This window comes from Coregonus lavaretus (genome assembly GCF_964263955.1).
Source record: "Coregonus lavaretus genome assembly, contig: HAP1_SCAFFOLD_2899, whole genome shotgun sequence".
NCBI lineage: Eukaryota > Metazoa > Chordata > Actinopteri > Salmoniformes > Salmonidae > Coregonus > Coregonus lavaretus.
In genome coordinates, this window is record NW_028167031.1 from 21257 (window position 1) to 43751 (window position 22495).

General features: G+C 44.2%; 1 protein-coding gene across 1 annotated transcript in view; it reads left to right on the forward strand.

Moving 5' to 3' along the window:
• The window catches only part of LOC311113964 (neuropilin-1a-like), a gene marked incomplete at its 5' end in the record, with an annotated part of 39761 nt that extends 17521 nt beyond the window's left edge, over nt 1–22240 (forward strand). The window contains 8 exons of the mRNA XM_084189231.1: nt 1901–2077; nt 2305–2352; nt 3481–3627; nt 3799–3866; nt 3957–4196; nt 4714–4807; nt 18456–18509; nt 18808–22240. Of these exons, the coding sequence (XP_084045357.1) occupies nt 1901–2077; nt 2305–2352; nt 3481–3627; nt 3799–3866; nt 3957–4196; nt 4714–4807; nt 18456–18509; nt 18808–19097 (1118 nt within the window). The 3' untranslated portion in view covers nt 19098–22240. The remainder of the gene's footprint in view (nt 1–1900; nt 2078–2304; nt 2353–3480; nt 3628–3798; nt 3867–3956; nt 4197–4713; nt 4808–18455; nt 18510–18807) is intronic.
• Nucleotides 22241–22495: the final 255 nt, after the last annotated feature.

Consider the following 22495-nt stretch of genomic DNA (forward strand, 5'->3'; position numbering starts at 1 on the left):
GGGGAGAAGGAAGGAAGGAAGGAAGGAAGGAAGGAAGGAAGGAAGGAAGGAAGGAAGGAAGGAAGGAAGGAAGGAAGGAAGGAAGGAAGGAAGGAAGGAAGGAAGGAAGGAAGGAAGGAAGGAAGGAAGGAAGGAAGGAAGGAAGGAAGGAAGAGGAGGTGGAAAGGGTGGCAGGTAGCCTAGCGGTTAAGAGCGTTGGGTTAATAACCGAAAGGTTGCTGGTTCAAATCCCCGAGCCGACTAGATGAAAAATCTGTCGACATACCCCTGAGCAAGGCACCTAACCCTAATTGCTCCTGTATGTCGCTCTGGATAAGATTGTCTGCTAAATGTATAAAATGAGAGAAGAAGAAGAGTGTGGCTGGCTGCTCACGTGCTCCAACTCCTTTTATCTGTCCCAAATCAATACAATCTCCACATCAAAGAGCATCTGCATATACACACTTACTAGGGAGCGAGCACACACACACTCACAATGGCGCATCGGGAAATCAACTATGAGCAATCTACTTTAATTATTTTCCCAAATCACCTTCACACCTTGATTTCAACCCCTCTGTTCCACCCCTCTCTGCCTGCGTCGGACTAGGGTTTATCTGTAGTGATCATGCTACCAGTAGCTACCAGCCTCTCTCCATAGTCTCATGTTACTGGATTATTTCCTATCTCTAGCCAGACCATGTGCCCTGGAAGCCTACTTGGTGTCACCATGTCAGATACATTACCATCTAAAAGCAAACAAACCCCTATATCCCCTAATCCAATCAGAAAGGTTGACCTGTAGACGGTCTGCTTGAGGGATCATGTCCCTAAATCTCTCTCTCTCTCTCTCTCTCTCTCTCTCTCTCTCTCTCTCTCTCTCTCTCTCTCTCTCTCTCTCTCTCTCTCTCTCTCTCTCTCTCTCTCTCTCTCTCTCTCTCTCTCTCTCTCTCTCTCTCTCTCTCTCTCTCTCTCTCTCTCTCTCTCTCTCTCTCTCTCTCTCTCTCTCTCTCTCTCTCTCTCTCTCTGCTATGCTATGCTCACTGAGTCTGTATATAGTCAAACCTTTCCTTAGTTTTGGGTCAGTCACAGTGGTCGGGTATTCTGCCACTGTGTACTCTCTGTTTAGGGCCAAATAGCATTCTAGTTTGCTCTGTTTTTTTGTTTTATTCTTTCCAATGTGTCAAGTAATTATCTTTTTGTTTTGTCATGATTTGGTTGGGTCTAATTGTGTTGCTGTCCTGGGGCTCTGTGGGGTCTGTTTGTGTTGCTTAGGAGACTCTTTTCCAGGTTCATCTATCTGTAGGTGATGGCTTTGTTATGGAAGGTTTGGGAATCGCTTCCTTTTAGGTGGTTGTAGAATTTAACGTCTCTTTTCTGGATTTTGATCATTAGCGGGTATCGGCCTAAATCTGTATACATTATTTGGTGTTTTACGTTGTACACTGAGGATATTTTAGCAGAATCCTGAATGCAGAGTCTCAATTTGGTGTTTGTCCCATTTTGTGAATTCCTGGTTGGTGAGCGGACCCCAGACCCCACAACCATAAGGGCAATGGGTTCTATAACTGATTTTTAGCCAGATCCTAATTGGTATGTCGAACTTTATGTTCCTTTTGATGGCATAGAAGGCCCTTCTTGCCTTGTCTCTCAGATCGTTCACAGCTTTGTGGAAGTTACCTGTGGCGCTGATGTTTAGGCCGAGGTATGTATAGTTTTTTGTGTGCTCTAGGGCAACGGTGTCTAGATAGAATTTGTATTTGTGGTTCTGGCAACTGGACCTTTTATTTTTGTCTTACTGAGATTTACTGTCAGGGCCCAGGTCTGACAGAATCTATGCAGAAGATCTAGATGCTGCTGTAGGCCCTCCTTGGTTGGGGACCAATTCTCTCTCTCTCTCTTTACCTCTCTCTACCTCCAGAGCCCACAACTCTCCCACCGACCACGACTGTAGCGACCACGTTTACTGTAACCACGTTCGCTGCCACCACAACTGCGTCTGTGACCATGCCTGCCCCGACGTCAGAGTGTGACAACCAGCAGGCCAGCTGTCACAGTGGAACAGGAACAGGAGGAGGGGAGGACTATGACACAACAGGTGCTCTCTCTCCTTCTCACACCCACCCTTTCTCTCTCTATCCCTCTATCCTTCTTACAACCTCCCTCCCTCCTCTCTCTCTCTCTCTCTCTCTCTCTCTATCCCTCTCACAACCCCCATTTTCTCTCTCTCTCTCCATCCCTCCTTCTCAGTTAACAACCTATATCTATCTACGGTATCTATCTACTGTGTTTGTATCCCTGACTGTGCCCGTCTGTGTCTGACAGGTGGCACCACATTGGCAGACCCAACCCTGGAGGGAGAACTCGTGCCAGGTGAGAACGCTAATAAACTACCGCCTCATTCACTTCATCCCTGCCTGCCTGCCCGCCCGCCCGCCCGCCCGCCCGCCCGCCCGCCCGCCTGCCCGCCCGCCCGCCTGCCTGCCTGCTTGCTTGCTTGCCTGCCTGCCTGCTTGCTTGCTTGCGCCAACTCCTCTGTTGTTCGTTAGCATGTTGGGTATGACATAGGCCAACAGTGAAGTTAGCTAAAGGACAAACAGATCTGGCAACCAGGCCTCAAAAGAGAAGGAACATTATTTCCGTTCCTGTTCTAGATTAGTCTACTTTCAGCGGGGGACTCCCAAACAGCCCCTATTCCCTTAATAGTGCATTATAGGAAAAAACTGAACTGCAGAAACAGGAACATTGGGTCTTAATGAACTGAGCAAGGGAGTCATATGACAACAACCAGAGGGCACAACAACAGTAACTTATTCTCTGACTGCTACAACAACGTCTGAGAACTAAACAAACTCTCTTTGTATTCATAGCAGTAGCATTCATTTGGATGCGTTGGTTAATCACTGCCACCGTGTTATGTTGCGTCCCAAGTAGCCCCCTATTCTCTTTATAGTGCACTACTTTTGCCCAGGGCCCAAAGGGTTACTGTGCAGAGCTGGCATAGTGGGGATGGAAATGTGTTTCTGACTTGTAGCGTATGGTCTGGAAATGATTTTAGTCTTCATCACTGTTCTGTTCTGTTCTGGTGGCACTCCTCCCTTCTCTCTGAAAGATCCCTTCACTCCTCCCTTCTCTCTGAAAGATCCCTTCACTCTTCCTTCTCTCTGGAAGGTCCCTTCACTCTTCCTTCTCCTGGTACTAAACACATGTTGGATCTGTGAATCTGTCTTTTGTCAAATATGAAATACTGTATCTAAGTTTGAGTGCCTTCAAGAGACTGTAAGGAAACAAAAATTTTAATTTTTCCTTAAGAAAAATGGTATGCTTGCTTCAGCTGTCCAAAAGTATTTTCATGGTAGTGGAATTTTAAATTGTTATAAGGAAATTAGAAATTACATGTATTCACTTCCTTACCTCACTCTCTTTTCACATTGTGTAGAATAGTTACACTCAGCCAGAGGAAACGAGTGTGGTTACTTACAAGGTTGACCTCTTTTCCAGAGTACCTGTGGTTTGCTTGTGACTTTGGCTGGGCGGACAACCCGTCGTTCTGTGGCTGGACACTGGAGAAGGATACTGGTGCTGAGTGGATGATTCAGACCAGCGGGGCCCCCACCGTCCACAAAGGACCCAACCTGGACCACACAGGTGGGTGGGAGGAGAAGAGAACAGAGTGCACACACACACACACACACAGATTGCATACATACACACACACACACAGCGCACACACTGTAGTAAATAAGGACTAACACAATGAACATGGACTCAGCTAATACTTAGCTTGTCTCTTAGCTTGTCTCTTACTGCCCTCTACAGGAGTTCCAGGGAACTTCATCTACATGCAGCTGGCTGCTGAGACCGAAATGGAGGAGGAGGAGGAGGAGGAGGAGGAGGAGGAGGAGGAGGAGGAGGAGCAGGAGGAGGAGGAGACAGAGGTAGAGGAGGTGGCGTTGGTGGGGGTGGTGGTGGAGGAGAGGATGGAGGAGAGGGTGGCACGCCTAGCCAGCCTGCCTGTAACCGCCCCGGACGCCGACCTGTGTGTGTCCTTCTGGTACCACATGTTCGGGGAGCACGCTGGCACCCTGCACATCAAACAGAGGAGAGAGACAGAGGAGGGGCGGGCAGAGGCACTGCTCTGGACCGTCAGTGGACACCAGGGCAGCCGATGGAGGGAGGGACGACTGTTGGTGCCCCACTCCAGCATACCCTATGAGGTAAAGCACTAGGCTAGGTTACAAGCCTCTTAGACCTACAGATGTAGGATCTTAATTTGAGCCAGTTTGCTCCAGCAGGAAAATAATCCTTCAGCAACAGGAAATGTGAATTATTATATGTAATATAATGAATAAAAAATAAAATAAAATAAGGAAAACGCTGGACAATGTTGTTCATGCTCCCAGGTGATTTTATTGACATAACGTTTTGACCCTTAGGTCTTCATCAGGCGTCCAAGTTAATTAATGGACATTTTCTGGGGGGTTGATACAGTGTTTTGTATCGTCTGAAATGTTTAAGTGGAAATTACAAACTTCAGAAGGCTCTTAGGCCTCACCCTTTTAGGCCTAAGTTACGAGCTTCTTAGACCTAGGTTATGAAACTCTTAGACCTAGGTTACGTTCCAAATGGCACCCTATTCCCTATGTATAGTAGTGCACTATTAATTAACTATATGTGCCCTTGTCAAAAGTAATACACAGTATTTCACCTTTGTGTTTGTGTTGTTGTTCCTAGGTGGTGATTGAGGGAGTGGGAGACAGGAGCACAGGACACATCGCGCTGGACAATATAAAGATCCTGGATGGACTCACACCAGAGGAGTGTAAGGGTAAGTGTCACTGCTAGGGTTGAATATTTTACAAATGTTCAATCTGAGAATAAATCACTTTTCTCCCGGGTAACCCGGTGTCATTCAAAAGCATATAAATAGGCCTATGTCTGGATGTGATTAGAGCTTTGATCAAAAATTCAAGCCTGATGCTACCTGAGCCTGATGAGCATACATTAAATACATTCTATGAGCCCTACACTAAAGACATTTAATGAGCCCAAGCCCAAAAAAGCCCAAGCCCAAAAAAGGCCAAATGATTGTGCCGTTATCCAATAGGCTACATATACAGTGCCTTGCAAAAGTATTCATCCCCCTTGGTGTTTTTCCTATTTTGTTGCATTACAACCTGTAATTTAAATGGATTTCTATTTGGATTTCATGTAATGGACATACACAAAATAGTCCAAATTGGTGATGTGAAATGAAAAAAATAACTTGTTTCAAAGAATTCTGAAAAATAAATAACGGAAAAGTGGTGTGTGCATATGTATTCACCCCCTTTGCTATGAAGCCCCTAAATAAGATCTGGTGCAACCAATTACCTTCAGAAGTCACATAATTAGTTAAATAAAGTCCACCTGTGTGCAATCTAAGTGTCACATGATCTGTCACATGATCTCAGTATATATACACCTGTTCTGAAAGTCCCAGAGTCTGCAACACCACTAAGCAAGGGGCACCACCAAGCAAGCGGCACCATGAAGACCAAGGAGCTCTCCAAACAGGTCAGGGACAAAGTTATGGAGAAGTACAGATCAGGGTTGGGTTATAAAAAAATATCAGAAACTTTAAAGACACCACACGGAGCACCATTTAAATCCATTAATTAAAAAATGGAAAGAATATGGCACCACAAAAAACCTGCCAAGAGAGGGCCGCCCACCAAAACTCACGGCCCAGGCAAGGAGGGCATTAATCAGAGGCAACAAAGAGACCAAAGATAACCCTGAAGGAGCTGTAAAGCTCCACAGCGAAGATTGGAGTATCTGTCCATAGGACAACTTTAAGCCGTACACTCCACAGAGCTGGGCTTTACGGAAGAGTGGCCAGAAAAAAGCCATTGCTTAAAGAAAAAAATAAGCAAACACGTTTGGTGTTCGCCAAAAGGCATGTGGGAGACTCCCCAAACATATGGAAGAAGGTTCTTTGGTCAGATGAGACTAAAATTGAGCTTTTTGGCCATCAAGGAAAACGCTATGTCTGGCGCAAACACAACACCTCTCATCACCCCGAGAACACCATCCCCACAGTGAAGCATGGTGGTGGCAGCATCATGCTGTGGGGATGTTTTTCATCGGCAGGGACTGGGAAACTGGTCAGAATTGAAGGAATGATGGATGGCGCTAAATACAGGGAAATTCTTGAGGGAAACCTGTTTCAGTCTTCCAGAGATTTGAGACTGGGACGGAGGTTCTCCTTCCACAGGACAAAGACCCTAAGCATACTGCTAAAGCAACACTCGAGTGGTTTAAGGGGAAACGTTTAAATATCTTGGAATGGCCTAGTCGAAGCCCAGACCTCAATCCAATTGAGAATCTGTGGTATGACTTAAAGATTGCAGTTTTGCCTTGAAGAATAGGGAAAAATCCCAGTGGCTAGATGTGCCAAGCTTATAAAGACATACCCCAAGAGACTTGCAGCTGTAATTGCTGCAAAAGGTGGCTCTACAAAGTATTGACTTTGGGGGGGTGAATAGTTATGCACGCTCAAGTTCTTTTTTTTGGTCTTATTTCTTGTTTGTTTCACAAAACAAATTATTTTGCATCTTCAAAGTGGTAGGCATGTTGTGTAAATCAAATGATACAAACCCCCCAAAAATCCATTTTAATTCCAGGTTGTAAGGCAACAAAATAGGAAAAATGCCAAGGGGGGTGAATACTTTCGCAAGCCACTGTATGGTATAGGCTACTGCACATTATGCACGACAAAAACATAAAAGCCCATAGATGTAGCTAGCTATATGCTCTCTTGGGTAAATAAATGAAACTAGCTCAAGTAGGCTAATCTTTTTTGAGTGTGGACTGTATTACTGTACTGTATTGTATTATACTGTATTATATGGACTGGAATTACGCACATCGTTCAAACCATGATAAAGCAGGAAGAGAACATGCGATTCTGGTGCAGCACATGCAGCCTACAAAGTTACAAGTATAGACTAGCGAATTTAATATACGTTTTGAAATATAATATGATCTATTTGTATAATGTCATCCTTGAATAATATAGGACTAGAATTAGATGCAGAAGTCTTTCACTTCTCTTCACGAAGATTGAATGGTTATGGATCTGAATAAATAACTGCTATAGCCTACCGCCATCGCGTATTCGCTCTTCTTTCAAACTACCAGTGAGTTCTATTGGCTGCTGTAGGCTATTAAACATTCAGCAAACAAGAGCTTGAGTTCCTAGCCGCGGGATGGGGGTGGGGGTGGGGGTGCTATGATTTTATTTCCGAGGGGGAAGCAAAAGAAATAAATGCTGCTCCGAAGACTTCTATATGGGTTCCCTAATACAGGACTAGTAAAGGCCCAGTGCACTACTTTTGTGAGAGAAAAAAATAACAAAATGTATTGGAGTGTTTACCAGCATTTGTAACTTGAGTCTGATAATTATCTGTACAAAACAGTTAATCTGATAATACTTGTGGAATATTGAAATACTTGCTTGATGTACAGTATGTTTTCCAGTTTCTTGAAATACTTTTCAAATGCAACTTATTTCTATGTGAAAACTGAAATGGTCTATTCATTCCTTTTCCATTTTAGTAGACACTCGTGTGCAGAGCAACTTACAGTAGTGAATGCATACATTTTCATACTTTCTCGTACTGGTCCCCCGTGGGAATAGAACCCACAACCCTAGCATTGCAAGTGTCATGCTCTACCAACTGAGCCACATCATCACATCATCACAAACACTTGATGTCTCAATGTACTCAATTACTGTACTGTGCATTGTTTTTCTTCATGGTGATGGAAAGTCTACAGGTACAAACATAGATGACCAGCCTATGTACAATACAGTAATGTACATTTACACTACCAGTCAAAAGTTTGAACACCCCTACTCATTCAAGGGTTTTTCTTTATTTTTAAAATTTTTTACATTGTAGAATAATAGTGAAGACATCAAAACTATGAAATAACACATATGGAATCATGTAGTAACCAAAAAAGTGTTATAATATATTATATTTTATATTTCAGATTCTTCAAATAGCCACCCTTTGCCTTGATGACAGCTTTGCACACTCTTGGCATACAGGGGGGGTATACAGAAGATAGCCCTATTTGGTAAAAGACCAAGTCCATATTATGGCAAGAACAGCTCAAATAAGCAAAGAGAAACGACAGTCCATCATTACTTTAAGACATGAAGGTCAGACAATACGGAACATTTCAAGAACTTTGAAATTTTCTTAAAGTGCAGTCGCAAAAACCATCAAACGCTATGATGAAACTGACTCTCATGAGGACCGCCACAGGAATGGAAGACCCAGAGTTACCTCTGCTGCATAGGATAAGTTCATTAGAGTTACCAGCCTCAGAAATTGCAGGCCAAATAAATGCTTCACAGAGTTCAAGTAACAGACACATCTCAACATCAACTGTTCGGAGGGGACTGTGTGAATCAGGCCTTCATGGTCGAATTGCTGCAAAGAAACCACTACTAAAGGACACCAATAAGAAGAAGAGACCTGCTTGGGCCAAGAAAGACGAGCAATGGACATTAGACCGGTGGAAATGTGTCCTTTGGTCTGGAGTCCAAATTTGAGATTTTTGGTTCCAACCGCCATGTCTTTGTGAGACGCGGTGTGGGTGAACGGACGATCTCCGCATGTGTAGTTCCCACCGTAAAGCATGGAGGAGGCGGTGTTATGATGTGGGGATGCTTTGCTGGTGACACTGTCTGTGATTTATTTAGAATTCAAGGCACACTTAACCAGCATGGCTACCACAGCATTCTGCAGCGATATGGCATCCCATCTGGTTTTCAATTGGGTTGGGGGATTGTGTAAGGGCTATTTTACCAAGAAGGAGAGTGATGGAGTGCTGCATCAGATGACCTGGCCTCCACAATCCCCCAACCCAATTGAGATGGTTTGGGATAAGTCGGACGGCAGAGTGAAGGAAAAGCAGCCAACAAGTGCTCAGCATATGTGGGACCTCCTTCAAGACTGTTGGAAAAGCATTCCAGGTGAAGCTGGTTGAGAGAATGCCAAGAGTGTGCAATGCTGTCAAAGGGTGGCTATTTGAAGAATCTCAAATATAGAATATATATTGATTTGTTTAATACTTTTTTTGTTACTACATGATTCCATGTGTTATTTCAATATGCATTTTGATGTCTTCACTATTATTCTACAATGTAAAAAATAGTACAAATAAAGAAAAACCCTTGAATGAGTAGGTGTGTCCAAACCTTTTACATTAATTTGTTTCTAAGGATGGTAAATTAATACTGCACAAAAAGTGGTTGATTTCCATGCTATTTGATCAAGGAAAATATTTTATTTGCCCATAACTTTGCACCTTTTGATGTAAATGTTTGAGAACAGGGTTTTGTTCTTTCTGGATTCCATTAGAATGACAATCACAGAGAAAGGGACAGGGCAACAACTCTTACAATTTCAACTATTGAATCCTGCAAGATACTGTTCTTAATTATACAACTACCTTTTTTTGCCAAAGCGGAGGTGCTGAAATTTTTTTGGGCCTGGGCTACAGAAGTCTATATTGGTCCGCTAATACTAGTAAAGGCCCACTGCACTACTTTTGTATAAAACATGTTTTATTTATTTATTTATTTTTTCAGGGGTTGCTGCAGCACCCCTACTTCCCGCGGCTATGCTTGAGTCCCTCTTCATATAGTCTATTGGTATAAGAAATGCAACAACAACAAAAATTCCAGCAAGCTATTCTAGTCTAGCTTTTCCTGCATGGGACTCCAAGAGCTAAGGAGCATTTTTAAGAAGAGAGGCCAGCAGAGCACAGCTGTGTGCGTATTGCGCAAGAGACAGAGGCTATACAGTGACCTCCACTAATATTGGCACCCTTGGTAAATATGACCAAAACGGGCTGTGGAATTTTTTTATTTATTGTTTGTCCTCTTGGTCTTTCATTAAAAATATTCACAAAAATCTAACCTTTAATTCAAGTAAAATAATTGAAAGAAAAATAAAACAAATATTTTTCACCTAAACATGTGTGCCACAATTATTGGCACCCATAGAAATTATTATGAGTAAAATGTAACTGAAGTATATTCCCATTCATATTTTATGTTTTTAAGTTCTCCTGAGTGATTAGGAACACTTAAGTGGTAAGCCATGACTTCCTGTTTCACTGGAGTATAAATATGAGGTGACACACAGGCCAAGTTCCCAAAGTCATCCATCACAATGGGAAAGACCCGAGAATACAGTAATGATGTGCGACAAAAGGTTGTTGAGCTGCACAAATCAGGAAATGGCTATACGAAAATAGCTCAATGGTTGAAAATGCCCATTTTCACTATCAGGGCAAGTTTAAAGCAACTGGAGATGTTAACAATCGGCCTGGAAGAGGACGTGTGTCTATATTGACCCCACGCACAGTGAGGAGGATGGTTCGAGTGGCCAAAAAAGACTCAGAGCTGTTATCTTGGCAAAGGGAGGTTGCACAAAGCATTGAATGAAGGGCTGCCAATAATTGTGGCACACATATATTTGAGAAATATATTTTTTTTATGATAAGCATTTATTTTTCTTTCAATTATTTTACTTGAATTAAAGGTTAGATTTTTCTGAATATTTTGAATGAAAGACCAAGAGGATAAACAATAAAAAATATTTTTTTTCACAGCCCATTTTGCTCATATTTACCAAGGGTGCCAATATTAGTGGCACTGTAAATTAGAAATGTATTATGCATAACCCATAATTAATTAGCTAAATATAAGGCTAATACTGAATTTTATGTATTACCTGAAAGAGGTAGGCTAGGACATCTATATATAGGGCTATATATAAATCTAGAACAGGAGAGAGAGAGAAAGACTGCGAGAGAGTGCTCATGCATGCACTGATTTAAAGCAACAATATTAGAGTGATAGGCTGTTTTAAAACTGCAGCTGCAATTAAAAAATATATACAGTGGGGAGAACAAGTATTTGATACACTGCCGATTTTGCAGGTTTTCCTACTTACAAAGCATGTAGAGGTCTGTACATGATCTAGAAAATCACATTGTATGATGTTTAAGTAATTAATTTGCATTTTATTGCATGACATAAGTATTTGATACATCAGAAAAGCAGAACTTAATATTTGGTACAGAAACCTTTGTTTGCAATTACAGAGATTTACATTTACATTTACGTCATTTAGCAGACGCTCTTATCCAGAGCGACTTACAAATTGGTGCATTCACCTTATAGCCAGTGGGATAACCACTTTACAATTTTTTTTTATTAAATTTTTTTTTTTTGGGGGGGGGGGTTGAAGGATTACTTTATCCTATCCCAGGTATTCCTTAAAGAGGTGGGGTTTCAAATGTCTCCGGAAGGTGGTGAGTGACTCCGCTGTCCTGGCGTCGTGAGGGAGCTTGTTCCACCATTGTGGTGCCAGAGCAGCGAACAGTTTTGACTGGGCTGAGCGGGAACTATGCTTCCGCAGAGGAAGGGGAGCCAGCAGGCCAGAGGTGGATGAACGCAATGCCCTCGTTTGGGTGTAGGGACTGATCAGAGCCTGAAGGTACGGAGGTGCCGTTCCCCTCACAGCTCCATAGGCAAGCACCATGGTCTTGTAACAGATGCGAGCTTCAACTGGAAGCCAGTGGAGTGTGCGGAGGAGCGGGGTGACGCGAGATAACTTGGGAAGGTTGAACACCAGACGGGCTGCGGCATTCTGGATGAGTTGTAGGGGTTTAATGGCACAGGCAGGGAGCTCAGCCAACAGCGAGTTGCAGTAATCCAGACGGGAGATGACAAGTGCCTGGATTAGGACCTGTGCCGCTTCCTGTGTAAGGCAGGGTCGTACTCTCCGAATGTTGTAGAGCATGAACCTACAGGATCGGGTCACCGCCTTGATGTTAGCGGAGAACGACAGGGTGTTGTCCAGGGTCACGCCAAGGCTCTTCGCACTCTGGGAGGAGGACACAACGGAGTTGTCAACCGTGATGGCGAGATCATGGAACGGGCAGTCCTTCCCCGGGAGGAAGAGCAGCTCCGTCTTGCCAAGGTTCAGCTTGAGGTGGTGATCCGTCATCCATACTGATATGTCTGCCAGACATGCAGAGATGCGATTCGCCACCTGGTTATCAGAAGGGGGAAAGGAGAAGATTAGTTGTGTATCGTCAGCGTTGCAATGATAGGAGAGGCCATGTGAGGATATGACAGAGCCAAGTGACTTGGTGTATAGCGAGAATAGGAGAGGGCCTAGAACTGAGCCCTGGGGGACACCAGTGGTGAGAGCACGTGGTGCGGAGACAGCTTCTCGCCACGCCACTTGGTAGGAGCGACCGGTCAGGTAGGACGCAATCCAAGAGTGAGCCGCGCCGGAGATGCCCAGCTCGGAGAGGGTGGAGAGGAGGATCTGATGGTTCACAGTATCAAAGGTAGCAGACAGGTCTAGAAGGACAAGAGCAGAGGAGAGAGAGTTAGCTTTAGCAGTGCGGAGAGCCTCCGTGACACAGAGAAGAGCAGTCTCAGTTGAATGACCAGTCTTGAAACCTGACTGGTTTGGATCAAGAATTCTGAGAGAGATAGCAAGAGAGTTGGCTAAAGACGGCACGCTCAATAGTTTTGGAAAGAAAATAAAGAAGGGATACTGGTCTGTAGTTGTTGACATCAGAGGGATCGAGTGTTGGTTTTTTGAGAAGGGGTGCAACTCTCGCTCTCTTGAAGACGGAAGGGACATAGCCAGCGGTCAAGGATGAGTTGATCAGCAAGGTGAGGTAGGGGAGAAGGTCACCGGAGATGGTCTGGAGAAGAGAGGAGGGGATAGGGTCAAGCGGGCAGGTTGTTGGGCGGCCTGCAGTCACAAGTCGCAAGATTTTATCTGGAGAGAGAGGGGAGAAAGAAGTCAAAGCATAGGGTAGGGCAGTGTGAGCAGGACCAGCAGTGTCATTTGACTTAACAAACGAGGATCGGATGTCGTCAACCTTCTTTTCAAAGTGGTTGACGAAGTCATCCACAGAGAGGGAGGGGGGGGGGGGGGGGGGATTCAGCAGGGAGGAGAATGTGGCAAAGAGCTTCCTAGGGTTAGAGGCAGATGCTTGGAATTTAGAGTGGTAGAAAGTGGCCTTAGCAGCAGAAACAGATGAAGAAAATGTAGAGAGGAGGGAGTGAAAAGATGCCAGGTCCGCAGGGAGTCTAGTTTTCTTCCGTTTCCGCTCAGCTGCCCGGAGCTCTGTTCTGTGAGCTCGCAATGAGTCATCAAGCCACGGAGCTGGAGGGGAGGACCGAGCTGGCCGGGAGGATAGGGGACATAGAGAGTCAAAGGATGCAGAAAGGGAAGAGAGGAGGGTTGAGGAGGCAGAATCAGGAGATTGGAGGGAGAAGGATTGAGCAGAGGGAAGAGATGATAGGATGGAAGAGGAGAGAGTAGCGGAAGAGAGAGAGCGAAGGTTGCGGCGGCGCATTACCATCTGTGTAGGGGCAGAGTGAGTAGTGTTGGAGGAGAGCGAGAGAGAAAAGGATACAAAGTAGTGGTCGGAGACATGGAGGGGAGTTGCAGTGAGATTAGTAGAAGAACAGCATCTAGTAAAGATGAGGTCAAGCGTATTGCCTGCCTTGTGAGTAGGGGGGGACGGTGAGAGGGTGAGGTCAAAAGAGGAGAGGAGTGGAAAGAAGGAGGCAGAGAGAAATGAGTCAAATGTAGACGTAGGGAGGTTGAAATCCCCCAGAACTGTGAGGGGTGAGCCATCCTCAGGAAAGGAACTTATCATGGCATCAAGCTCATTGATGAACTCTCCAAGGGAACCTGGAGGGCGATAGATGACAAGGATATTAAGCTTAAATGGGCTAGTGACTGTGACGGCATGGAATTCAAATGAGGAGATAGACAGATGGGTTAGGGGAAAAATTGAGAATGTCCACTTGGGAGAGATGAGGATTCCTGTGCCACCACCCCGCTGACCAGATGCTCTCGGGGTATGCGAGAACACATGGTCAGACGAGGAGAGAGCAGTAGGAGTAGCAGTGTTTTCAGTGGTAATCCATGTTTCCGTCAGCGCCAAGAAGTCGAGGGACTGGAGGGTAGCATAGGCTGGGATGAACTCTGCCTTGTTGGCAGCAGAACGGCAGTTCCAGAGGCTGCCTGAGACCTGGAACTCCAGGTGGGTGGTGCGTGCAGGGACCACCAGGTTAGAGAGGCAGCAGCCACGCGGTGTGAGGCGTTTGTGTAGCCTGTGCGGAGAGGAGAGAACAGGGATAGGCAGAGGCATAGTTGACAGGCTGCAGCAAATGGCTACAATAATGCAGAGGAGATCGGAATGAAATGAACTAAACATCTGGGAAAGGAGAGAGCGGGGCCTCCCTCACCACAACTCCCAAATATAACTCTCCCAACTTCCACCTCAGAAACTATAATTGGTTCTCTGAAACACCCGAAAATAACTCTCCCAACTTCCACTTTAGAAATTATAATTGTTGTAAACTACAGCGGTTCAATGTTTCTAGGAATAGACTAACTGCGAACGAATGTAGCTGGCTAAAATTATATTGTATTTAGTTGCTACAGTACTGCTAGCTGGTAGCGTTGGCTAGCTAGCAATGGCTGCGGTGTTGACTTTGTTTGAAAAACGGCGTCGCTGCGAACGAATGTAGCTGGCTAAAAGGATATTGTATTTAGTTACTACAGTACTGCTAGCTGGTAGTGTTGGCTAGCTAGCAATGGCTGCGGTGTTGACTTTGTTTGAAAAACGGCGTCGCTGTGAACGAATGTAGCTGGCTAGCTAACCTCGATAGTTTCTCTATACTACACCTTTATCTTTGATACAAATACAACTATGTAGCTAGCTAACATTACACTAATCAAATCGTTCCATTGTAATGTAATGTGTCATATTACCTGCGGAGCGAAGTACAGCATGACTACTCACCTCGCCTGCCATCATCATACGTTTCCTGTAGGTCTTGACCAGGTTTGCACACACTGCAGCAGGGATTTTGGCCCACTCCTCCATACAGACCTTCTCCAGATCCTTCAGGTTTTGGGGCTGTCGCTGGACAATATGGACTTTCAGCTCCCTCCAAAGATGTTCTATTGGGTTCAGGTCTGGAGACTGGCTAGGCCACTCCAGGACCTTGAGATGCTTCTTACGGAGCCACTCCTTAGTTGCCCTGGCTGTGTGTTTCGGGTCATTGTCATGCTGGAAGACCCAGCCACGACCCATCTTCAATGCTCTTACTGAGGGAAGGAGGTTGTTGGCCAAGATCTCGCGATACATGGCCCCATCCATCCTCCCCTCAATACGGTGCAGTCATCCTGTCCCCTTTGCAGAAAGCATCCCCAAATAATGATGTTTCCACCTCCATGCTTCACGGTTGGGATGGTGTTCTTGGGGTTGTACTCATCCTTCTTCTTCCTCCAAACACGGCGAGTGGAGTTTAGACCAAAAAGCTCTATTTTTGTCTCATCAGACCACATGACCTTCTCCCATTCCTCCTCTGGATCATCCAGATGGTCATTGGCAAACTTCAGACGGGCCTGGACATGTGCTGGCTTGAGCAGGGGGACCTTACGTGCGCTGCAGGATTTTAATCCATGACGGCGTAGTGTGTTACTAATGGTTTTCTTTGAGACTGTGGTCCCAGCTCTCTTCAGGTCATTGACCAGGTCCTGCCGTGTAGTTCTGGGCTGATCCCTCACCTTCCTCATGATCATTGATGCCCCACGAGGTGAGATCTTGCATGGAGCCCCAGACCGAGGGTGATTGACCGTCATCTTGAACTTCTTCCATTTTTCTAATAATTGCGCCAACAGTTGTTGCCTTCTCACCAAGCTGTTTGCCTATTGTAGCCCATCCCAGCCTTGTGCAGGTCTACCATTTTATCCCTGATGTCCTTACACAGCTCTCTGGTCTTGGCCATTGTGGAGAGGTTGGAGTCTGTTTGATTGAGTGTGTGGACAGGTGTCTTTTATACAGGTAACGAGTTCAAACAGGTGCAGTTAATACAGGTAATGAGTGGAGAATAGGAGGGCTTCTTAAAGAAAAACTAACAGGTCTGTGAGAGCCGGAATTCTTACTGGTTGGTAGGTGATCAAATATTTATGTCATGCAATAAAATGCAAATGAATTACTTAAAAATCATACAATGTGATTTTCTGGAGTTTTGTTTTAGATTCCGTCTCTCACAGTTGAAGTGTATCTATGATAAAAATTACAGACCACTACATGCTTTGTAAGTAGGAAAACCTGCAAAATGGGCAGTGTATCAAATACTTGTTCTCCCCACTATACAGTGAGGGAAAAAAGTATTTGATCCCCTTCTGATTTTGTACATTTGCCCACTGACAAAGACATGATCAGTCTATAATTTTAATGGTAGGTTTATTTGAACAGTGAGAGACAGAATAAGAGACTGTATATCTCTACAATAAAAAAATAAGGTGACCCCGAAAGCCAGATGGAGATGGGTAAAGTAGACGTGCATTCAGTCTTTATATTACTGTAGCATAGGCTATGTGGCAGCAAATGTAGGCCTACCTGTCACAAGAAAAAAAGGTTGATAGGTCTACATGCATTGTGAACTGCTTTCCATACTGAGATGGACTGTCTGTCCCCACCCTGAGAACTGATGATTCATCATGCAGAGGCCGTAGAGAAGCCAGATTTAAACATCGCATATAATTTAACAGTTCCATTTCACGCCATACTGTTCATATAAATAGTTTATTATAATTGACCGGTTTCTTGCAGTTATTTATCCCGGGAAAAGGTAGTGGTTTTGGGCAGTAAATCTCGGTAACCGGGTTCCCGCCCATCAACCCTAGTCACTGCCCACCTTCTTTTATTTTTTTTGTTACCTTTATTTAACCAGGTAAGCCAGTTGAGAACAAGTTCTCATTTACAACTGCGACCTGGCCAAGATAAAGCAGTGCGATAAAAACAACAACACAGAGTTACATATGGGGTAAAAAAACATAAAGTCAAAAAATACAACAGAAAATATATATACAGTGTGTGCAAATGTAGCAAGTTATGGAGGTAAGGCAATAAATAGGCTATAGTGCAAAATAATTACAATTAGTATTAACACTGGAATGCTAGATGTGCAAGAGATTATGTGCAAATAGAGATACTGGGGTGCAAAAGAGCAAAATAAATAACAATATAGGGATGAGGTAGTTGGGTGGGCTAATTTCAGATGGGCTGTGTACAGGTGCAGTGATCGGTAAGGTGCTCTGACAACTGATGCTTAAAGTTAGTGAGGGAGATAAGAGTCTCCAGCTTCAGAGATTTTTGCAATTCGTTCCACTCATTGGCAGCAGAGAACTGGAAGGAATGGCGGCCAAAGGAGGTGTTGGCTTTGGGGATGACCAGTGAGATATACCTGCTGGAGCGCAGACTACGGGTGGGTGCTGCTATGGTGACCAATGAGCTAAGATAAGGCGGGGATTTGCCTAGCAGTGATTTATAGATGGCCTGGAGCCAGTGGGTTTGACGACGAACATGTAGTGAGGACCAGCCAACAAGAGCGTACAGGTCACAGTGGTGGGTAGTGTATGGGGCTTTGGAGACAAAACAGATGGCACTGTGATAGACTACATCCAATTTGCTGAGTAGAGTGTTGGAGGCTATTTTGTAAATGACATCGCCGAAGTAAAGGATCGGTAGGATAGTCAGTTTTACGAGGGCATGTTTGGCAGCATGAGTGAAGGAGGCTTTGTTGCGAAATAGGAAGCCGATTCTAGATTTAACTTTGGATTGGAGATTCTTAATGTGAGTCTGGAAGGAGAGTTTACAGTCTAACCAGACACCTAGGTATTTGTAGTTGTCCACATACTCTAGGTCAGACCCGTCGAGAGTAGTGATTCTAGTCGGGTGGGCGTGTGCCAGCAGCGTTAGATTGAAGAGCATTGAAGCTCGTTTGGAGGTTTGTTAACACAGTGTCCAATGAAGAGCCAGATGTATACAAAATGGTGTTGTCTGCGTAGAGGTGGATCTGAGAGTCACCAGCAGCAAGAGCGACATCATTGATATACACAGAGAAAAGAGTCGGCCCAAGAATTGAACCCTGTGGCACCCCCATAGAGACTGCCATAGGCTCAGACAACAGGCCCTCCGATTTGACACATTGAACTCTATCTGAGAAGTAGTTGGTGAACCAGGCGAGGCAGTCATTTGAGAAACCAAGGCTATTTAGTCTGCCAATAAGAATGCGGCGGTTGACAGAGTCGAAAGCCTTGGCCAGGTCGATGAAGACGGCTGCACAGTACTGTCTATTATCGATCACGGTTATAATATCGTTTAGGACCTTGACTCTGCTAAGGTTGCAAAGCCTGGTTGGAAGATTCCTGGAATCAGGAGAGAATAGGCAAGAAATATGAAATCCTCCAACCAGGACTTCTGGACATCTTTGGGAAGGTAACCAGAATGGTAGTTTGTTACAATACTGATCCTGCTTATGATGTGTAACACCTTTGTTTCTCCTCCAGATCCAGATATACCAGAGGCTCCTACGTCCCAGCCAACAGAGATCTGCATATACCGTAAGTACACTACCTCACTGCTCATTGATGCTTGTAATATTTTTTTAAAATCTCTAATATTCTCAATTCTAGCTCATGCTAGGCCATATACTGTATGGATCTTCCATTCTTAACAACTAAAGTGAAGAGAGACAGGAAAGTAAGGAGGAGAGATGCTGTGTTAGAAGGGCGTGGGCCAGATTCAAACCCATGGCAGCACTTGCATACAGTACATGTGTGCTTTGAAGGCAGCAGCAGTAACCGCTAGGCTAGACCACCCCAGGCTACTAAAATTGTTGTTTTTCCATCTCTATTTCAGCGATGGACCACTACTACCCAGAGGAAGTGGAGAACAGCGAGCTGGGTGGCCCAGGCAACATGATGAAAACCCTGGACCCCATCCTCATCACCATCATCGCTATGAGCGCTCTGGGGGTTTTCCTGGGAGCTATCTGTGGCGTCGTGCTCTACTGTGCCTGCTCGCACGGCCACATGTCCGACAGCAGGAACTTGTCAGCTCTGGAGAACTATAACTTTGAGCTGGTGGACGGAGTCAAGCTAAAGAAGGACAGCAAGCTAAATGCACAGAACAGCTACTCAGAGGCGTGAGCTTCATCCTCTAGGGAAGAGAACACAAGCAGCCTCATAGCTGGAGGAACTAGACCACCGGACGGAGGGTTGTGAGTTGTGACCCAAATGTTATCCTATTCCTTATATAGTGCACTATGTAGGGGATAGGTTGCCATTTGGTATGCAGCCGGCTGTAGAGATGGTGGGAGGTTGTGACTGAGCCATGCTATTCTCAGGAGCTGCAGTGAAAGGAACCTACCCGTAGTGGGCACTGTGTATAAAGAAAACGTGTACAGCAAAAATTATTATTTGGTTTTTGTTTTTGTTTGTTTTGCGATGTGCTTTGTTTTTCTGTAATTAGATGCTGGTGATGAGACCAATTGAGATGGAAGTATTTATCTTTTTTTTTTTTTTTTTTTGGAAGGATAGGATATTACATTTTTGTCTGAGGTCATTATTATTTCACAGAAAGAGCATAAAAACGTATATTCACTATCCTGACGCGTGGCTCTTTGGCTGGCCATGTTATCTGTTTGTATGTCTGCATCGATTTGTGCATCTTGTTTGTGTGTGTGTGTGTGTGTGCGTGTGTGTGCATGTACGCATGCGTGTGTGTGCGTGTGCAAGTGTATGTGCGTACATGTGTGTATGCATCCAGAGGGTGCTTGCCCTGGCCCTAGACCTGTGTCTAGTTCCACAGTGCCTTTTTGAAAGTTTCTGTTGCCTTTTCTCCACTGATTCTGTTCTGATCATACCAGTACGTAGGCATCGGCTGGTAGTCTGATTCTGTTCTGGTCATACCAGTACGTAGGCATCGGCTGGTAGGGCTGATTCTGTTCTGGTCATACCAGTACGTAGGCATCGGCTGGTAGGGCTGATTCTGTTCTGGTCATACCAGTACGTAGGCATCGGCTGGTAGTCTGATTCTGTTCTGATCTTGGCAGTACGTTAGGCATCGACTGGTAGAGTCTGATTCTGTTCTGATCATAGCAGTACGTTAGGCATCGACTGGTAGAGTCTGATTCTGTTCTGATCATAGCAGTACGTTAGGCATCGACTGGTAGAGTCTGATTCTGTTCTGATCATAGCAGTATGTTAGGCATCGGCTGGTAGAGTCTGATTCTGATCATAGCAGTACATTAGGCATCGGCTGGTAGATTCTGATCATAGCAGTACGTAAGGCATTGGCTGGTAGATTCTGATCATATCAGTACGTAAGGTATTGGCTGGTAGATTCTGATCATAGCAGTACGTAAGGTATTGGCTGGTAGAGTCTGATTCTGATCATAGCAGTACGTAAGGTATTGGCTGGTAGATTCTGATCATATCAGTACGTAAGGTATTGGCTGGTAGATTCTGATCATAGCAGTACGTAAGGTATTGGCTGGTAGATTCTGATCATATCAGTACGTAAGGTATTGGCTGGTAGATTCTGATCATAGCAGTACGTAAGGCATCGGCTTGTAGAGTAGGGTCAGATTAGCAGGATTCCATGCCATCCCTTCATAGCACATGACACATCCAACTTATTGTACATAGGTTTTAATATATTTGAGCGCCTTTATAAAAAGAGACAAAATGCTGCAGTATCTCTTCTTCGTAGTTTTTGTATCATAGGCGATGTTATCTGGCTGTCATCATGTACAGTATGTAATAGGCATTTTGTGTTGTTATGTTCCATTGGTGCTCTCACAATGCTGCCTGGAAAAGGAGGGTTATTATGGCCAATGGTTATGGCCTTTTGAGAGATGTTCAGAGTCAGCCATGATCATCAGTATTGAGCCTTATTAATAGGGGCAAGAATTGGCTACAAAGGCCTAAGAAGGAGAGAGTTAAGAAGCCATTGGCTGTGTCTGAAATGGTACCCTATTCGCTAAAGAGTGCACTACCTTTGACCAGAGCCCTAGGGGCCCTGGTCAAAAGTAGTGCACTATATATGGAATATGGTGGCATTTGGGACGTAGACAGACAACAGATCGGATGGCTGAAGCATCTCTACAAAATAAAATGCTATCACACTGCTATGACAATACCTGGGACATTACGGGCCAGTTTCTCAGACATAGATTCAGAATCTCGTTGAGAATGCTTTTTAGTCCGGGACTAGGCTTAATCTGTGTCTGGGAAACCGGCCCTACATGTCTGTGGTAGAATGATGGACCTTGATAGAATGAAAGAGACTCTTATGACGTCATGCTGTTTTCAAGTACTGTAGTCTACATCCTCTTTGCTCTGCTTTTTGTCTGTATTGAATGTTAACGTGAAGAGTTCAGGCAAAACAAAGTACTGTATAAAATGGCGAAAACATAGATCCAAGGTTCAATCAATGGATGTGATGTAGCTATACTGTTTATTCCTTCAGCCGGGGTCTATGAGCTTCTATCTTTAGATTCTTTCATGTTTTCTTCATGCGGGGTAGCTAGTTCAACAGATGTTTCATGGTTCTGCTTCAAGCGCATAACAGTATTCCACATTCCATAGGATTAGAATGATTGGAATTAAAATGAGTCATTCTAAATTATTTCTATGGTTCCACCACTCAAAAATGTAAAGGCCTAATGTTTTGGTGTGGTCTTTGTCAATAGGAAAGGATGCTGCAGCACCAGATGTGAAAACAATGTTGCACTGATATATTTAAAAGATATTTGTGTTGTTTAGGATATTGTTTTGTGAAGAAAGAGAGAGAAAGCGAAAGAAGGATAAGACAGTGTTACAGATAACTATTTTATATGGTTTCAGATTATATAGTTCTGAAATGTACAATTATGGAGATGTTTTTCATTATTGAAAAAGCTATACATGTCTCTTTACTTACGTAATGTTTTACTTGGTATGTTATATCACCTTGTGTTTTTTGTACTGTCACAAATGTCTGTGCCATTTTTTTCTACTAAATGTTTGATTTTCAATACTGCTTCTGTAATTTGCTGTCCCAGATAAAAAAGAAAAAAATAAGTAAGCAGTTGAGGCCTTAATGACTCAAGTAAAGTTTCTTTACTTGGACTCTGTCCCAAATGTCCCTATTCCCTATACAGTGGACCAATAGGGCTCTGGTCAAAAGTAGTGCACGGTGTAGGGAATAGGGTGCCATTTGACTCCCTGGTCAGCTCCCTGTTGTTTCTGAATCTGATCAATGACTACTACATTCCAAAGATTTGGATCAAATAAATGTTTGAATAAGATTAATTATTTCAAGTTGTTTTAGTTCAGAAAGTGATAATTGTGTATTTGCCCCATCATATACCCAGAGTTGTACCCTTTTAATGTGTCCTTTGTCATATCCACATTGAACACTGGAGGGCGGTGTTGAATAAAATGCTTTGTATGGCAACTGTACGTGAAGGGCCACTCCAAATCAATGGCAACCAATCAAGTAATCAAGTGTGTTACAGTTTCTCATACATACAGTTTATTAGGGTATTACATGATCAAATACA